The following is an 18,354-nucleotide window of genomic DNA, read 5'->3' as shown; positions in this document are numbered from 1 at the left end:
AAAATTACTACACATGCCAAGAATGAATACACTGTATGCTAATATTGGTTTGCAGTTTTCTGGTCAGATTAAATGTGTGGAATAAAAATCAATCATTCAGATTGTTCAGTTTTTTTGTTAGTGCTCACCTTTATGTTTGAAGAGTGGAATTCATTGAATAAATTTTGTTTACAGGCAACAATTCCCATGAGAGAGCCAAACTAACAATAATCTATCTGCTAGTGTTGTGTGTGTATCAGAGCCTGACACGTCTTATTCCTCTGTGTCACAGAGCTCCACTGTGGTCCAAAAACTATTAAAAACACATCAGTGAATCACACTGTTGTACTGGATGACGTGTTCGTTCATTACCATGAACACACTGTAGTTTATTTTGACTTACTCCCACATACACCGTCCTGCTGCCCCAAATACTCAGTAGAGCAGCAAACGTCAATTAATCCGCTGCTGGAAATAGTCCCTAACAAATGCACTATTTCTTCTGTTCGCTTAAGTTTTGTTATAAATTACATTATCCAGCTGTTTTAGTAACTTACTGAGCCTGTTATGGTTTTTTTTAACGACATATTTTAAGTGTAAGAGTATTGACAGGCACATTGTTGACTTTGGTCTTTCAGTGGGCTTTGCTAAAAATACCAAAAATGTAGAACAATGTGCAACACATCAATAAAGGCAGACTAGAATAAAATGACTACAGTTGTACTAAAGGAAATAGAGTTATATGGTTTGTTGAATAATAAATATTTATCTTTTTAAGGACAAAAGAAAGAAATCTAGCTGCATGGTGCACGTTGCATCTGCCCCATTCTGCCCTCTAGCTGTTCCTTCCATCTTTGCCCTTTAATTCTTTCTGTCATGTTTGACGTTGTGTCCTAACCCGTCTTGTCCTCAGGCGTACTCCCAGGATGCCTACCTAAAAGGCAACGAGCCATACTCAGGCGAGGCCCAGAACCTCCCTGAGCCACCACCTCTCTGTTACCCTTCCACCAAGCCCAGCTCCACCGCCCCGCAGCCCAGCCACAACCTCCACAGTCCCCTGGACAACTGGCAGTGCCGGCCCGGCCCCACCACTTCTCCACTGGACAACCGCCCCGTTGCTGCTTCTACCCCCACCTCCGGCTGGCCCGGGGGTCCTGAGGATTCCAGCAGCCACTTTGCCCCGTCAGGCCGCCATCGTGGCCGCTCATCATCGGCCGTCAATGCGCTGGACTTTCACTTTGCTAACCACAATGCTGCCATTGCTTCTGCAACTCTGCCTCCGCCGCGCAAGAGCAGCCTGCCGGCCTCGGCCCGCTCTCACGCCGACGCTCTGTGCCACCAGGCTCTGTCAGACTGGTACTACAGCCAGGCCGAGGCCGCCGAGCGCATGTCCCCCCGTCACCGCAGTATATCTCAGGATCGTCTAGCAGAGCTGGGGCTAGGGTTGGCGCTTGGCCCCGGACCTACATCTGCTTCCACCACCTCCATGGAGCATCGCAGAAGAGAAACTCTCCTGTACCACCATCAGGCTGCTGCTGCTTCCCATGATTCCTATTGGCTAGGGGGCTGGGGGGGTGTATCAGGACCAGGAAGCAGGTCGTGCTCAGAGAGCCTGCTGGCAGCATACGCCGAGTACGAGCACAACTACGGGCGCTCTGTGGAGACGCTGGCACAAGCCTCAGCGCTGGTCTCACCACGCTACGAACACTCCACACAGGGACCCCAAACAACGAAATTTAGTGAGCAGAAAGTCTCAGCGGGACATCAGCACCAGACCACCGTGACGTCCCCCATTACTGCCTCCTCCACGGCGCCTCCTAGTGGCAGGCAGTCCGGTCAGCAGATAGCTGAACCCCAAACCAGGCGAGTCAAAGAAGAAGAGCTGGTGGGCTACAGAAGCTACAGCCCGTCTTTTTCCCGCAAAGCTGGCCACCTCCTCCAGCAGGCCCACTCCTTCAGAGAGCCCGGCTACAGTGGCCCCCACCTCAACTGGAGCCCCGGCAGCAGGGGCAGCCCCGCGGACAGTGAGGGGGGGATGGTACCCAGGCCCCAGTCTACCCCTGCCCTGTCTGCATCAGAGGACGACAGAACCCCTCTCGGAGAGGACAGGGAGGTCATCTCCCCCATCTCTCTCAACCAAGAGGTGGTGCTGAGGCAGAAGCCGCCATCCGGCCGCCGAACCCCGGTTCAGGCCCTTCGACATCCCCACTACACCACGCCTGTGGAGTCCCCTGAGCCTCCTGCTTTGACACCATCACCAGGGACCCCGTCTCCAGTCTCTGGGGGACCCAGCTCCAACCGCAGGGCTAATGGTAGCCTGGCACAGCATGCATTCAACTCCCTGTCCTCTATTCCCTTCATAGGTTAGTGACCTTTTCTCTGTAGCAACTGACTTAATGATCAAGATGTCTCACCTTACAGCACTGTAACTAAACAAAAAAGTGTTAGGTTGTTGTAAAAGTAAAAATGTCTTTCTGAAGGTGAGATTAAATGACACTAACTCAGTGTTATAAATTAACACAGTTTATGGCATTTTCAGTTATTAACATTTTTTTTTAACTTTTTAACATTTTTTATGTATTTTTTGCAATTATGTTGTCTGTTGCTACAGAGCTTTTCTTTATTTGTGCAAGGCTTTAGAAGTGCACCTTTTCTTTCTGTTTCTATCCTTTCCAACAATTTTCTGTGTTTATACCTGTCTGTGACATAATGCTCATACCCCCAGTACATTTAGTTTTCTGTGTACATATAAAACTGTGTTGAACACTGAGTGTTAAATGTTGTAGTATGTTTTTGAAGCTTTACATGTTCAGTGTTTGTATTCTGTAAATAAGGAGCAGTAGATGGAGATTTAATTCTGCAGAGAGACTTATTTGAGCGAGAGATGCTCTGGAGTCAGAAATAATCTCACAGGTTCAGGTAAATTATAACAGAACTGTAGACTGAAACTTGGTGAGTATGAGAGGAGAAGTGTTTAAGCCCACCATTATTATTACCTTGAGAGGCAGCTGGATTTGTGAGATCAGGTGAGAATCCATCTTGGCAGGCTTCAAGTTATCCATTTGTGTTCTCACCAAAAGTGGTGCAGCCAATCAGCATTGTAGGAGGGACTACTGGCAGCTACAGGGGTGGTTTTTGAGGTTAGCCTTTCTCCATGGTTTTTGATCTCCTCCTGATTAGCTTCAGCAAGAGTTTGATCTGATTGGTTGAAGTTAGCCCATATTAGATGTGGTAGACAGATGGTTCATCCAATCACCTGCCAAGTGGTTTTGAAAGTGCCTGCCTTTTTCCAAGTAGTTACTGAGGATGACTTCTTAGATGGTTCAGTGTAACAAACCATCCGGCGTGTCAGGTTAACAGTAAACTGTAAATTTTACATGCTCTTTAAAAAGAGTTCCTGTAGTTGGCTTTTTCAATTTGTCAGGTAGCTCATCGTCACTGTGGTTCTCCATCAGAGGTTATTTCTGCCTCCAGAGCAGGTCAGCTTCAGAGATGTTCTAACAAACTCCACCTGAGGAAGCTCTCAGCATGTCCTGTCTTGTGTTGTCTTGTTGTTGTTAATAATGTCTCATCCCTTGTCACTCACCTGTGATGATCCAGATGAACCCACCAGTCCTAGTACTGACCTACAGGCCTGTTATGTACCAGCCTGCTCTGTGGTGTCCAGTTCCCAGGCCCCCACTATGGCCAACCTCACCTCCACCACTGTCTCCCCCACCCTCTCCTCCATCTCCCCCTTTGTCCGACTGCGTTCTCAGGACTGCAGTGAGTCTCACTCACCTGAAATACTAAATACTGACAGGCTTCACTGAAAGGCTAGACCAGTGTACAGTGTGTTAACATGTTCCTGCATGTCACCAAACACCACTGCTGGTGTTTTTGAGGCAAAATAGCAAGCAGTTATGTAATGCTGTTATTTTGACACACTGATACACTGTATTTGTCTAGCCTTAGCCTCAGACTCATGTTAAAGGAGTACAGTGACATACAACTGAATCACTTTATCCACTTTTTGGAGTAATAAAAAAACTTTGCCTTGAATTTATCATTTAACAAGAAGAAAATCTGAACATTTATGACTTTGATGAAAGATCTTTTGCTGAGCTCAGAGGTGTCTCAGGGGATTCTCCTTGATGACCGTATGGAGCAACAAGACTTTAATTTGACCACTGAGACAAACTTAAGATCTCATTTAAGACAACGAGTTCTCTTTTAGATCTCGCTGTTATCTCAAGAGCTGATTATTTAGGACACATTTAAGATCAGTGCAGTGAGACAAAAAAATATATATTTTAACATGTAGTTGGCCTCAAAATAGTCTCAGGCTGAGACGAGACAAAGGGTAACTCTGGTTTGGTGGAAATAAAACCTTAATTCACCGAGTTAGATATGCTATGTCACTGTCTTTAAAGCCACCAGACTCAACTGAAAAAAAAACAGCAACTGAACCTCATTAATCATCATAAAACACACTTAATTCAAACTCAGCAGAAAAAAAAAAATATGTCTTGCTTGGTCTTTTCAATGATTGATGTGAAAATATTCTTCACCATGTATTTGCTACATTGGGAAAAAAAAGTTTCCCTATCTTTTCTTAATTTTCATTTTGAACTCTTGATAACAAAGGAGAACTGCATGCTGTTAGCTGTGTAGGCTAAAATTTATCAAAAACTGGCAACTGAAAATCTAAAAGTCAAGGTATTCCTTTAATAGACAGTATATATATGTTTAACCCTTTAATCCACCCACCTGGCTGTCATCACATTAATCACTCACAGTTTGAAACAACAGCTCACTTCAAGTTACTCGTTGTCTTGTCATTTCACATGTCACAACCATACATTGCATTTTTTACACTCTTTCTCCTCCTCCTCCCCCTTTCCTCTATAACCTGCCTTCTCTCTCTTCAGGCAGCATTAAAGGTCGCCGCTCCTCTTACCTGCTGGCCATCACCACCGAGAGATCCAAGTCCTGTGATGAGGGTCTCAACACGTTCAGGGAAGAAGGCCGTGTCTTCTCGTAAGTCAGGAACCTAGGGCCTGGATTCTAAACTAAATGTGTCTATATAGTCCCAGAAATGGGTTTGTCTTGTCTGTAGTTATTATACAATCTCTTTTCCACTTTTGAACTTTACTGATTTTTGGATGTATGTTGGTTGTTATAATTTCTCAAGTCATTTAGTCACCAGTGGTCACCACAGACACTGTCTGTACTCTCTAAGCATGCTGTGTGTGTAACTTGTGTACTTTGTATTCCACAGCAAACTACCAAAAAGGGTCAAGAGCTTTTTCACTGATGGGGTGAGTCCTAAACACAGTTGTAATTATTACACTGCACTACATGTATATGTACTGTGTATGTACATGTCCAGCAACCAAGCAAATACAGTCAAGTGTGCAATCCCTAATACCCTTAAACTGTGTTGTAGTCTCTGGAGAGCCTGCGAGCCCAGGAGGAGGCCCGGTCCAAACGCCACTCCACCTCTGAACTGGGAACCATCACCTTTAGTGACGTACGCAAGGAGGGCTGGCTGCACTACAAACAGATCCTCACAGAGAAGGGAAAGGTACAACACTCTGAAAAATGAGCCTTCATCAAACCTCTTACCAACAACCTTAGTTACTGTTACCACACCTGTCAACATGCACATTTTATAATCATAACAGTAGCAGATTTACTGCTTGAAAATAGTAGTAATGTTTAAAATAATGGCTCCAATAATAGTATTGTAAAATTAATTCTTATAAACACAAGATCTGATTAAACTGATGTGATCCGCTCTCTTTGCAAGGACTCTGGCAGCCGACTTTTTACGGAGACCTGTGAAGAGTAGAGATATAAATCCTTTTATTCTTGATATACAGTACTGTCCAAACTTTTTAGGCAGGTGTGAAGAAATACTGTAAAGTAAGAATGCTTTCAAAACTATCAAATGTAATTGTTTGTTTGTTTGTTTGTTTTTTAAATCAGTTTACAAAATGAAAAGTGAGCGAACAGAAGAAAAATCTAAATCAGTATTTGGTGTGACCATCTGTCTCCTAACATGGATGTTGAGGATGTTAGGTCTGAATTTACCACTACACCAAGGTTTCTTGACTGGTTTGAAGGATTTAACATTTAAGATTGCAGCACTGATTTTTTTCCTTCCTCCTTATTTCAGTGTAAAATGTTCATTTTTCGAATACAATCACTGATTTGTTCAGTTCACCTACTCAATGCTTATATGGAGCCATAGTCAGCAGGTGATTTTGTTATGTAAAAGTATATCAAATATAAAATGTGTCTGCTTAATCAGGGTAAGATACTTGTTGGTTTTCATAATCTGTGTCAGGCAGAGCATGTAGATGTTAATACAGAAGAGGCCCGAGAATGGAGCCTTGGGGAACACCACGTCACACAGATGTGTATTACTAGTTGACACAAAGTAGTCCCTTTCCTTCAAATAGAATTTAAACCAGTTTAGTATTGTGCCAGAAAGTCTCACCCAGTTTTCCAGCCTGTTTAGTAATCCGGGTTGAGGGTGACTGAGATTGAATAATAACGAGACTGAAACTTTTCCACTGTGTTGAATTAGAAATCATTCATGACTGTCACTCATAATGAACCGAGAGAGTTCCTGAGAGGACGACTACTTGCAGATTTATTGCCAGACAACAGTCCTATTTCTTAGTCATCTTGGTGCTAATTAGCCATGTGTTAGCAGTCTCCTGTCTAAGTGGTTTCTTGCAGAAAAACAAGACTCAGCAAAAGATAACAGAAAAGCATCTGTGCTATAAAAAATAACAGTCAACATCAGACTGTTTTCTTTTTTACACAATACTTTCTAATATTAAAGTTTTAAGAATAAGTGCAAAGCAAAGTTATCTCAGGTCATTATATCCAATAAAGACCTGGACGGTGCTGTTAATGTGACCCTCTGCTGTAGTAACTTCAGGTTGAGTAATCTTGTCTTGAATGGTTACAGTTGCTACACTGTGATCAATGTTTTCTATTCAAACTCAAGTTCTTGTTTCTGTTTTTTCTCACTGTAGAAAGTAGGCGGTGGCATGCGGCCATGGAAGCGCGTCTTCTCCGTGCTCCGCTCCCATTCGCTCTTCCTCTACAAGGACAAGCGAGAAGCCGTCCTTCACGGTGCGGGGGCGGGGCCCAGCCAGGATGAGCATCCTCCAATCAGCATCCGCGGCTGCCTGATCGACATCGCCTACAGTGAAACCAAGCGTAAGCACACCCTGAGGCTGACCACACAGGACTTCTGCGAGTACCTGCTGCAGGCGGAGGACAGGGACGACATGCTGGCCTGGATCAGGGTCATCAGGGAGAACAGCAAGACCGACAACGAGGTTAGATCTTCATACCCTGATAGAGTAACAGAATTCACACAAACACACACACACAGATCTAATTTCTGATCTCTATCTGCTCTAGGAGATCGGCTTCTCAAGACAAGCTCTCATCAACAAGAAGCTGAATGACTACAGGAAACACAGGTCAGACACTGGATTATATTTAGCAAAACATCTCCGCTTGATAACAACTGTTGCTAGGTGCTATAGCGTCTGTGAAAACATGGGATACGTTGGAGGTGTTAAAAAAGTGAGGAAGGAAGTCTGGGAACATGACCAAACATAATGTGATTAACACATTACCTCATCCAGGAATATGATTTCTGTCATGTCAGATGGATTTTTATCAGTTATGGTGGTTGTTTAATCGAAAAACAACAACTCCCATGATCACATCATCACCGCATCTTTTGGTTTTAATATTAGGGAGATCCCCAGCTGCAGAACCCACATTTCCCAACATGCCTAGTGCTGAACTGAGTAATTTGTCAAGTTTGCTGTTTTATGGTCCTGAATGCAAATTTGTTAGTTTGTAATGTGTTTGTTAAGAGCATGCTGGTTTATGTTGGTAGCCTAAATGTCATCTGTGTGTTTATAGTTTTAAAGCTATAATGTGTAACTTTTCTGCATTAGGATGTCTAGAGTTGCTAGACATATTTCATATATTTTGTTGAGTTGTGTACTCATATCATCCCAAATATAACAATAGTAAAACAAAGCAATGCAAAATTTATTCAGGGTAACGGTGTGTTTCCTGTGGGCTGTTGCTAGGTGCAACAATGTCTGGGAAAACACGGGATACACCGAATGTGTCAAAAAGCGAGGAAGGAAGTCTGCAAACATGACTAAACATAACATGAATACAACCTCATCTGTGAACATGATTTCTGTCTGAGTCATGTCATATGGATTTTTATCAGTTAATGGTGTGTCAGTGAAAACTTTTGGTAGTGTTTTTATATGAGGTGGACCTGCACAAATTACATATTGTACATACAAGACCTGGAAGAAGCTCTCATATACTGAAATCCAAGGGTTCCCAAACTTTTTCAGTTTGAGGTGTCACACATTTCCCATCATGCCCATTTGCTGGACTGAGTGGTCTGTTAAGTTTGCTGTTCTATGGTCCAAAATGCAGGTGTTACTTTAAGTTAGTGTCTGTAATGTGTCTGGTCAGAATAAATAAAGGCCCTGCTCACTATTTGAAGAACAGTATGCATTTGTATAATAAAAACAGGTCTGCAACCCATTTTGGGCCACAACCCTACATTTAGGAAACACTGCCATCTTCAAACCTCATATTCAAAAGCATATTTAATTTCATCTGTCTTTGTTTGTGTCACTTTGTGCAGTCTGACAGGTAATAAGCCGGACACGTCTCCCAGAGCCCATCGAATGATGCCTCCCTTCCTGCTGGCGAAGACTGACAACACCTCAGTGAACCGAGCCTCCAGAACAGGTGATTCATCATATGTGTCGCTGTACTGCTTTTAAAGCTGAAATGATCAAATAAAATGGAAGTTGCTGTTTTTTGCCTTGGTATGACCCAATATTTTGGGGTTTTTTGAGTGTCAAAGGTGAAAGCAGAAGAATTCTATTGCACCTTGAATATTTGCTGTGTGCCTCATTGAAAATGCCAGTAATGGACAATAAAATAATAATAGTAATAATATCAAATTTCATGTATTTGTGTGTGTTTTTTTTGTTTGTGAACTCAGATGACAACAAGGCTCTGTGGGGCATCAACATCATGAAGAAGGCCAAGAAGACAGGCAGTCCAAAGGCCTTTGGTGTGCGACTGGAGGACTGTCAGCCTGCCGTCAACAATAAAGTGAGCCTTCAGTGTTTTATGATGAGACTGAAACTGAACAACTACACTAACAACATGACTCACCTCACCAAAATAACATGAATCCTACCTCTGTCTGAAAAACTCAAGTCAGCTGTAAACAAAATGACACAGAACATTTAGTTTAAACTTTGCATTTTAGGAATATTGAATAATCAACTATTTTCATTTAGCAGGGTTTGTAGATTATATTGTTTTCTGTGATCAATGCCGTGCTTTTCTTGGTTCCATTATTTGTTTTTCACTGTTCATTAGCAACATATGGACTTGAAAATAAACTGGCTTCTATTTGTTGAAGGTATTTTGCAAGTGATGAAAAACTCTTTGCTATTAAACCTTTTAAAGTTTTTACTAAATGTAGACATCAGCTCCACTAGATAAAACATCTGATGGAGTTGACGTCTTACAGAGTTGACAAAACGTCACATTTTTTTCATTTCTCAGCATAGTCGTAGGTAGCAGCCATTTTATTTTAAATACACATTTTTAAACTATAATTCTTATTTAGCTTTGATTTAGAAGGACTACAGAGTTGACATGATATTGTTGAGACACATCTGATAGAAATATTATTGAATGAATTTGTCTAAAAACTGTTTACCAGTGAGACAGGGGTCCTTCGGGTATAGCTAACCCTTTTAATGCCTGATTAAATCATGTTTTTGTACAAATCTGATGGAGTTGACAGAAATCTGGATACAACTTTAAAGGGCCAACATTTTCATTAAACAAAAAAGATGATTATAATATTATATATATTATTAATTGTTGGTTTTAATTTTGTTGGTTTTGGATTTTTAACACATTTTTTAATTGTTTATTGTCTGGGACAAGTATGTTTTCTGGCACAGAACAAGTTTAGAAATTAAAATAATTAAAATAAAGCAAACCAAAACATTTAATACATTCCATATATTTCATATATGTAAATTCTTAAAGAATAGATTTTCACCAAAAAATTAGGCTGCTGGTATTAATGTTTTTTAAGTTTTATTTTGGTCAGACATGATCTCAAGAAAGGGTCATAGAGGATGAGATGTTGGGAGACAGATAAATTCTATATAAGTTTAGTTCTATCATGGTGACATAGTGGTGTAGTAAAGTTGTTGTTAAACTGGGTCATAGAGTCACTGCAGGGTGGAGGGTGGATGACCAGGGGGGGAAATGGTGGGTGGACTTAAAGCTGTATGAAAATGATTCATGTGGTGACATGAAAAACAAAGTGTTCTGATGTTAGTGAGGCTGTTCACCAACCTGAATCTGTTTCTTTTAATATAAATCAACTTGACTTGTTTTCTTAGTAATTTCCTCAGTGTTGTTAATGATTGACAGAAATTGAATTTTTTTGGCTTCTGAAGGCGAACATGACCAAAAAAGCTTGAGAATTACTGCTTTAGTGCATTTTCAGAAAATTCGATCAAGGACCAAGTTCCATCCAAAAATAACCAGTCAGATAAACAGCTGCACCAGGGATGATTGAAAGAAATACAGCTGCTGATACATCAAAGTTCTATATAAGTTATATAAATTCATCTCCAGGGTTTAATCCAGACTGGATCAGATTTGCTAGACTGGTATCAGGTTGGATCAGTTAAAGTAGAACTTAAATAAATTAGGGCTGAAACTAATGGTTATTTTCATTGTCGATCAATATGTCGATTATTTTCTTGATTGATTGGTTAATTAATCCTGTCACAATCTTGTCAGTTGAAACTAGGTGACACGTTTGGACCTATTTTTTAAAGTCTTTTCTGTAATGATTCCCTTCATGATTGATCAGTCTGTCGATCATTTTCAACACTAATCAATTAGTCCAAGAATAAGGCGTGAGAAAGTCCTTAAATGTCTTGTTTTGTCCACAACCCAAAGATATTCTGTAAAAATGACTCAAGCCAATTAATTGATAATTAAAATATTTGTTGATTAGTGTAATAATTAATGAATCATTGCAACTCTAAGATAAATATATGAGAAAATGTTTCTCTCTTCACAGTTTGTCCCTCTGATCGTGGAGATGTGCTGCGGTGTGGTGGAGTCGACGGGTTTGGAGTACACTGGTATCTACCGGGTGCCGGGGAACAACGCCATGGTGTCCAACCTGCAGGAGCATCTCAACAAGGGCCTGGACATCAACACTGCTGAGGAGGTGTGTAGGATACACACACACATCAGTGTATATAGAACACTGTCTCTTTGAAGTTGTTGTTTTTATAACGCTGCAGTCAGTATGAACAGTAAACCCTGACTCTTTGTGTGTCCACAGAGATGGCAGGACCTGAACGTCATCAGCAGCCTCCTCAAGTCCTTCTTCAGAAAACTACCTGAGCCGCTGTTCACTGACGGTGCGTCCAGTCAGTTGTTTGTTGTCAAGTGTAGCATGAATTATAATGAATTAGTACATTCATAAGACATTATAACGCAGTCATAAAGCTTTATAAAATTCTTTATGTCTAATATCATGCATGACAACTTATAACTGTGGATATAATGTGTTATAAGTTCAGCATTCATCAGCATTGATAATGCTTTATAGTTCTATGCCAAGTGCTTGATAGAGGAATCTGTAACATTTATAGTGTGTTATGAGAGCATTCATAGTGAATTATAATGTATTCATAGTACTTTTAATAATGAATTATATGTTCAGCTGTCTTATGGATGCTCTTGAGAAGTTATAAACTGGGGGCTGACTGATGGGGCTTGAACCTATAAGTTATAAAGCATTGTGTGTTTTTGAGTGTAGTCATAAAGCATGGGCTGCCACGGTAACATTTTCTGTGAACATTAAGTCTAGAATCCATGAAAAGGACATTCATAAGACATTATAATGCACTTATAAGGCACTTCCTATTTATAAATGTTTAAAATCATGCATGACAACTTATAACAAGGTTTATAAATTATTATAAGATGTGAATAAAATGTATTAAAGTTCAGCATTCAACATTCATACTGTTTTATAGCTCCTTCCCAAAGTGAGAACATTGTTTAATAGAAGAATTGGTAACACATTTATATTGTTATGAGGGCATTCATAGTGAAATATAATGCATTCATAATGCTGTTTAAGGCACTTTATCACCAGTCATAAAACATTATAGTTGTGTTTCACTGTGTGATGAATTATAAGTGTCTAAGTGTCTTATGGATGCTCTTGACTAGTTATAAACTAGAGGTTGACTGATGGGGCCTGAACATATAACTCATCATAAGTCACATCTATAATGTTGTATGGCTGTTGATGTAGTGCGTCAGAAAGCATTATGTGGGTTTTTGAGAGTCATAAAGCATTATGAATGTGTTAAATGTAGCTATGAATGCCCCATAACGCACTATAAATGCAGTCTTCATAGTGTTACCAAACACTGAGTCCTGGTTACACAGCACATTATAACTGTAACTTTAGCCTGTTAAAAAAACACATACACAACTACTTAATGTATTATAACAGATTACAGATTCTATGTTTGTGAAATAATGTCTTATAAACAATAATACACTATAGCATGACTTTAAGTAAAGTGACAGCTCTGTATGTGGTTAATAGCAATTGTATGATGTTAATAAGACATTATTCCATTTCAGAAAATATCATCTCTTATGATACATGAGAGCAGTTTTTTGTGTCTTTATTTCTGGATAAAGTTGTGGTAGTTATAATGCACTGTGTAACCCAGGACTCCAGGATCCTTCTGTTGTTATGACCCCCAAAGTTTGAACTACGGGATGAGGGGTGTAACAATAATTAAAAGTAACCCAAGAAAAAAGGAAGAAGGAAAAGTGGAGCAATTGATTAATAAATTAAGTTCAAATTAAATAAACATTTAAACAACAAAGGAACATTAATTTAACATGATAAATCAGATACAGACACACAAAAGACAACTAGTGTTTTACTAGCCATGAAGGCTAGTAAAAAACTAATGAACACTAACGTTACAGCTAACAAGGAGCAGTCCAGCCCGCCACCACAGGACTAGACTGCAGACATGCAGCCCTGATTACTGATTGGCTGCACACCTGAGCACACCTGTTGCCAATCAGCCACTGCAGCAGCAGTATGGGAGGGGAGGTGCAGCATTCAAACACAGAGAGCACAGCAATAATATTATAATGCATTATAGACATGACCTTCATAGAAAATCTTACTGAGATTTTCAGCATTTCTTTTTCTGCCTGTTGTCAACATGTGGAAATGACCATACATAATGCTGAATTGTATGTTACTCATCTGTCTGCCCTGTCTCCAGACAAATACAATGATTTCATCGATGCCAACCGGATAGAAGACGCAGAGGACAGACTGAAGACCATGAAGAAACTGGTATGTGTCAAAGGGCAGCAGGATGTAGAGGAAATGAATTTGTTTGTCATTTTAAAATCTAATCCACCGTTTTTATCCACCGTTCTTTGCAACGCCCGTTCCCTTCTTCCCATCATTCTCTGTCCAGATCCATGACCTCCCGGATCACTATTATCACACCCTCCAGTTCCTGGTGGGCCACCTCAAGAGGGTGGCAGATCACTCTGAAAAGAATAAGGTAACCTAACCCTCTCTTATGAGCAGTGTTAAGACAGACTGTGGTCACTCATGGAGCCAGACACGAACATAACCTTGATATTATTTCCAGATGGAGCCGAGAAACCTGGCTCTGGTATTTGGTCCCACTCTGGTGAGGACGTCGGAGGACAACATGACTGACATGGTCACCCACATGCCTGACCGCTACAAAATAGTGGAGACACTTATCCTGCATGTAAGACCCAACAGTGGCTCCTTACAAAACAACATAAGCTGCACCATTCTTTACAAGTTAGTTGTGTGTTTGGTGTGAACATCGTCCAGTGATTCTGTGTTTTGTTTCTTCAACAGCACGACTGGTTCTTCAGTAATGGAGAGTTTGATAAGGAGGAGAAGGTATGTTAGAGCACAGCAGTGCAGAGAGCTCAGAATATCATGAATAATAGGATGCTTTAGTACTCACATGTCCTTATTTGTACTTTCAGGCCCCAGAGGATAAGAGGGACATGCAGCCTGTGCCCAACATTGACCATCTGCTGTCTAACATCGGCAGACCGGGCATGCCAGGAGAGGCATCAGGTGAGGATCCAACACTGAAGTCATAATCTAATCTGTGACACTTTCGCCTTGATTCCACCGGATTCGGTTCAATGACGTCAGTCTTTGTCCGTTGTTACCTCACCAGGAGCGTTTTGCCTGCCTGATTTTGTTGTTCACTTACTCAGATTGTGTTGAGTCATTTATCCTTGATCTTCCATTGCTAAGTAGGCTGCGTAGCTGAGGAGTTTCTATCTTTTTTTAAAATCTGTTTTTACAATCGGCAACAGGACATTTTATTTTGAAAACTGACTGGATGCACTGTGCCGTTCCTGTGTTTGACTTCCTGCCCAGCTCGATCTGCTGAGTGCAGAGTGGCACAGCTTCCATCAAAAACAGACTAGGTGCATATTTGAATCAGAGCAGAAAAGACACCCACTTCTGAAACGTGCTGCAGTGTTTCTAGTGGAATCACAATCATTTTCTAGAATGCCCGGTTCTAGCGGGTGCTTAGTAGCCAGAACACGATAGACGTGCCTGACCACGTTTGAAAGCAAAAGTGTTTATAGATTTTCCAAAACACACTCGAAGGCAAAGAGAAAAGCCTGCCATTATGCAAAGGGGCAAGATCGTAGACTTTATAGATAGTACACAAATCTGAAAAGTGAAGCCAATGCAGAAGTTAAACTTAAACCTGCGGTCTTTCTGAAGGCCAGGAGGGGCCGACTCCACTGATTACAAACAGACAAACAGTAAGAATATGAGAAAATGACTCTACTTCTCACTTAATTTATGACTTCAGTAAACAGTTTCCTAATGATTTTCCGGTCTCAGTTGCTAGTTTTTTCTTCTATACAGCATGATATTCATTTTGTAAATGATGGAGTAAAATAGACTAAAAAGCAGGGTATGCTTGTGATTGACAGGTTCTCAGTCAGATCCAGTGAAGATAGAGGCGAAGCAATGTGTAACATTTTGGTTCTTTTCAACATATCCAAGCCTAGTACACAGCATATCTAAGCACAGGAAACAGGAAGGGAGAATTTTGACCAAGTTTCCAAAAGGGGTGGGACTTATGAAGGGTCAGTTCCTGTCAACAGTGGTGTTAATGTTGGTACCGGAAAGCAGCCTCCACAAATGCGACACTGGAAATGTTTTGGAGGAGGGAGTTCGATGCCGCCTTCACATGCTCCTTGGATGGTCCCATTTCCTGAGTTTGGAAGTCGTTCTTCTGACTTCCAGGTATTCATGAGCTTGTAAGAGGTACAAAGTGATTTTGTCCCAGACTTGTCAGTACATTCACCAAAACCATTACCTGACATTATTGGGGTTAATGCCAATAAACAACTTTTCTTACTAATCTAGATCACTCTACATGGGCAGCAAGTAACAGTTACAACCTTATGCCATATGACAAATTACATGAATTAATAAAAAGTTATGTATAAAATGTCATCAGACAGACTTTCCAAGTTGTTGCTCCAACTTGGGGGGGTATTCCCCTAAATTTTCCCTTTTGGGAACTCAGTTTTCCAACATGAATGCAGGATCAGAACCACCTCTTGTGGTGCACACCGACCCCTTTAGCCCCAAAATAAAAACTAGATACCTACAAGAATGCACAAGCCTTCTTATCCTGTCTAACCTTCTGTGGGTCTTATGGAGACCCTGTTATGTGCTTGTGTAGTTTCAGGAGTCCAGCATGAACTGACAGAAAGTGTAATCTTGCTGTTTAGCATTCACCTCAGAACAGAACAGAATCTTTAAAATCTTTAAAACAGCTTTTTTCATAAAGATGACTAATGCCAATCAAAACCTTAATTTTTACAGTAATTGCTTACCTCTACCAATCAGTGACTCAGCTCAGGGTGTCTTTCCTTCTCTGTACTTCTCTAGCTGTCATGTTTCTGCCTGTTTACTGATGATGTTTCCTACTTTTTCTCAATTTCTTTTTTCCGGACCTTTCTGCACTCTTTCTCTCTAGCTGAGACAGTGGATCAGCCTCTTCGGTAGGACCGGGTCTCCCTCCTTGTGTGTTTGTGTTTGGTGTTTCCATCACGCTTGGATTCATTTGCCCATTCATTTACTTTCCGTCAGTCTTGGTTTCCCACCAGTACACCGTCATTCCTCTGTCTTGCTGATGTTGGCGAGCTCTAGCCATTTTTTTTACTTAAAAGCTGCAGTTGTTTGATTTTAAAGATGAATCCCCTGATAATGGCTAGAGTTCTCCAGAAAGGTTGCAGTGGTAGCGTGTGCTGTGATTAGCCAGATATCACACCTTTGTGCCATTCCTAACACTACTATCACCACCAGTCCAGTGATGACATGATTCTAATACACATCTTGTTCCTTTCTAATAGATTCCACCACCAGCGATTCACTTAAGTCAAAGGTAAGCAAGAAATCTCTTTCTTCTACCAATTCTCAGAATAGGATCATTGATTCTGGAATATGAAGTTTGGAGTGCTCGTTATTTGACTAAAATTTGATCCTTTTAGCTTTCATCAGGCTCCAAGAAAGACCTGAATGCAAGGGACTTCCTGCCCATGTCCATCATCTCAGCTGTGACCCGCAAACGTAAAAAATGCCTCAGTACCCACTTGCAGGGCAGCAGCGCTGACGAGGACTCTGAGCATGAGCCAGTCAAAGCCAGCAACTACAGGGGAGAAGACGGAGGTGAAGGGGAGGAGGAAGAGGTCGGAGGAGAGGAAGCGGTGGTCAAGGGAGAACATACAATTCCTAAAAAAGAAAAAAGGGATGAAAAGGAAAATGGGGTGAAAGCTGGAGAGCCCGCAGAGGGAAAAGATTCACTGGCAGGAGAAGAAAAGGCTGAAAAGGATGTTGGGAATGGAACAAACCAGTTAGAAAGGGAGAGCAGGCAGAGAAAGACCCTGCCAGGAAATGTGCCACAACCTCGTCCAAATAGTTTCCTCTGTTCACACCATCAAATCCACGCCACATACCCAAGACCCCCACCTGGGACTAACCCTCTTTCCCATTTGAAGCCTCACAGTCTGTCCAGAGGACGCCCCACAATCCCTTTCTGGATCTGCCCCACCAGGCCTCCCAACCTCTACCAAGCCTCTAGCTTTCAAGGGCCCCAGCAGCCAGACTGGAACCAGTCAGCACCAGTCCGCTACAGGAAGACCAGGGGTGGGAGGATTCGGGCTATGTCCATGAATCTGGACCTTGAGCTGGGCAGGAGTGAGGACAGAGTGAGAGGGTGGAGACCAGAGAGAGTGGAGGTGATCCGAGTCATCGAGGGAGCACCAGGTCAGCATGGGTGCGCCGGGGTTCCTCAGGGATCAATTGCAGGTTCCGGGCCGATTCAGCAAATAGATCGCCTCCCTCGTCTCGCCCAGGAGGCTCCGCCTCTCTCCTCTTCTCCCTCTGGTTGGATAGATCAGAGCACCCCGGGGTCTTCCACTGTGGTACTGAGGAGATCAGCCCTGGACCCGCGGGACAAAACGAGAGCGTGGCGTCGTCACACGGTTGTAGTTTAACCCGATTGTTTCATCTACTAATGCAGTACGAAGTACTCACAAACACTGGATCACCTGTGTCACTGCTTCTAAAGCCAAGTGTCCCTCTTGTTGCTTTGGGGATCTGAAGTTGGAGACATGATCTCATGGTAAAGAAGTTCTCTGACATTGTGTGCAGTTGTAGAGTTTCATTCCAAAATAAGATAACCACCATTTGAAAAATGTGAAACTCACTCTGAGAACAACAGTTCCTTCCAGTCAACCGCTTTTGCAGCAATTTATCTTAACTCCTTTACTTATAAAATAACTGTAGATGTAATTATCCACATCCTTTGTTGTGCAGAGAACATTCGGTTTGGAATGAGATCCTGGTATTTCCTGGAAATTCTCGCCAGAATCTCAGTGGGATCCCATAATATGTAGTTTTAACTCTGCTTCTACACATCAGTTCAGCTGCCATTATTGAGGCCCAGTCACAGCAGAAAGTGGCACAGAGCTCAAAGTTCATCTGAGAGTCCTTGTGAAATAGGCACTAGATGCTTGGTGGTTAGATAGTGAGTACTTGCAACAGCTAGAGTCACACTAGTGTTAGTCAGTCACAATAGCTCTCTAGCTTGCTAACTGACACTTAGCATGGTTGCT

The 18,354-nt window shown here is 41.7% G+C and overlaps 1 protein-coding gene across 7 annotated transcripts in view; it reads left to right on the top strand.

Moving 5' to 3' along the window:
• LOC146312467 (rho GTPase-activating protein 23-like) overlaps positions 1-17,885 on the top strand; it is an 85,775-nt gene extending 67,890 nt beyond the window's left edge. For 6 of the 7 annotated variants that reach the window (XM_084741546.1, XM_084741545.1, XM_084741544.1 and 3 more), the window contains exons 7-24: positions 893-2,342; positions 3,580-3,744; positions 4,890-4,998; positions 5,240-5,279; positions 5,408-5,545; positions 7,011-7,319; positions 7,405-7,466; positions 8,675-8,781; positions 9,041-9,153; positions 11,165-11,317; positions 11,435-11,513; positions 13,422-13,495; positions 13,623-13,712; positions 13,803-13,928; positions 14,045-14,089; positions 14,179-14,272; positions 16,591-16,622; positions 16,729-17,885. In XM_084741546.1, coding sequence (XP_084597672.1) covers positions 893-2,342; positions 3,580-3,744; positions 4,890-4,998; positions 5,240-5,279; positions 5,408-5,545; positions 7,011-7,319; positions 7,405-7,466; positions 8,675-8,781; positions 9,041-9,153; positions 11,165-11,317; positions 11,435-11,513; positions 13,422-13,495; positions 13,623-13,712; positions 13,803-13,928; positions 14,045-14,089; positions 14,179-14,272; positions 16,591-16,622; positions 16,729-17,733 — 4,191 coding nt within the window. In that variant the 3' untranslated portion in view covers positions 17,734-17,885. The remainder of the gene's footprint in view (positions 1-892; positions 2,343-3,579; positions 3,745-4,889; positions 4,999-5,239; positions 5,280-5,407; positions 5,546-7,010; positions 7,320-7,404; positions 7,467-8,674; positions 8,782-9,040; positions 9,154-11,164; positions 11,318-11,434; positions 11,514-13,421; positions 13,496-13,622; positions 13,713-13,802; positions 13,929-14,044; positions 14,090-14,178; positions 14,273-16,590; positions 16,623-16,728) is intronic. The other variant, XM_084741547.1, reaches the window with a different exon arrangement.
• The last annotated feature ends 469 nt before the right edge of the window (positions 17,886-18,354 follow it).

The sequence above is a fragment of the Lutjanus erythropterus genome, chromosome 17, assembly GCF_056507025.1.
Source record: "Lutjanus erythropterus isolate fLutEry1 chromosome 17, fLutEry1.hap2, whole genome shotgun sequence".
Lineage (NCBI taxonomy): Eukaryota > Metazoa > Chordata > Actinopteri > Lutjaniformes > Lutjanidae > Lutjanus > Lutjanus erythropterus.
This window is presented reverse-complemented; position numbering and strand designations above follow the sequence as displayed.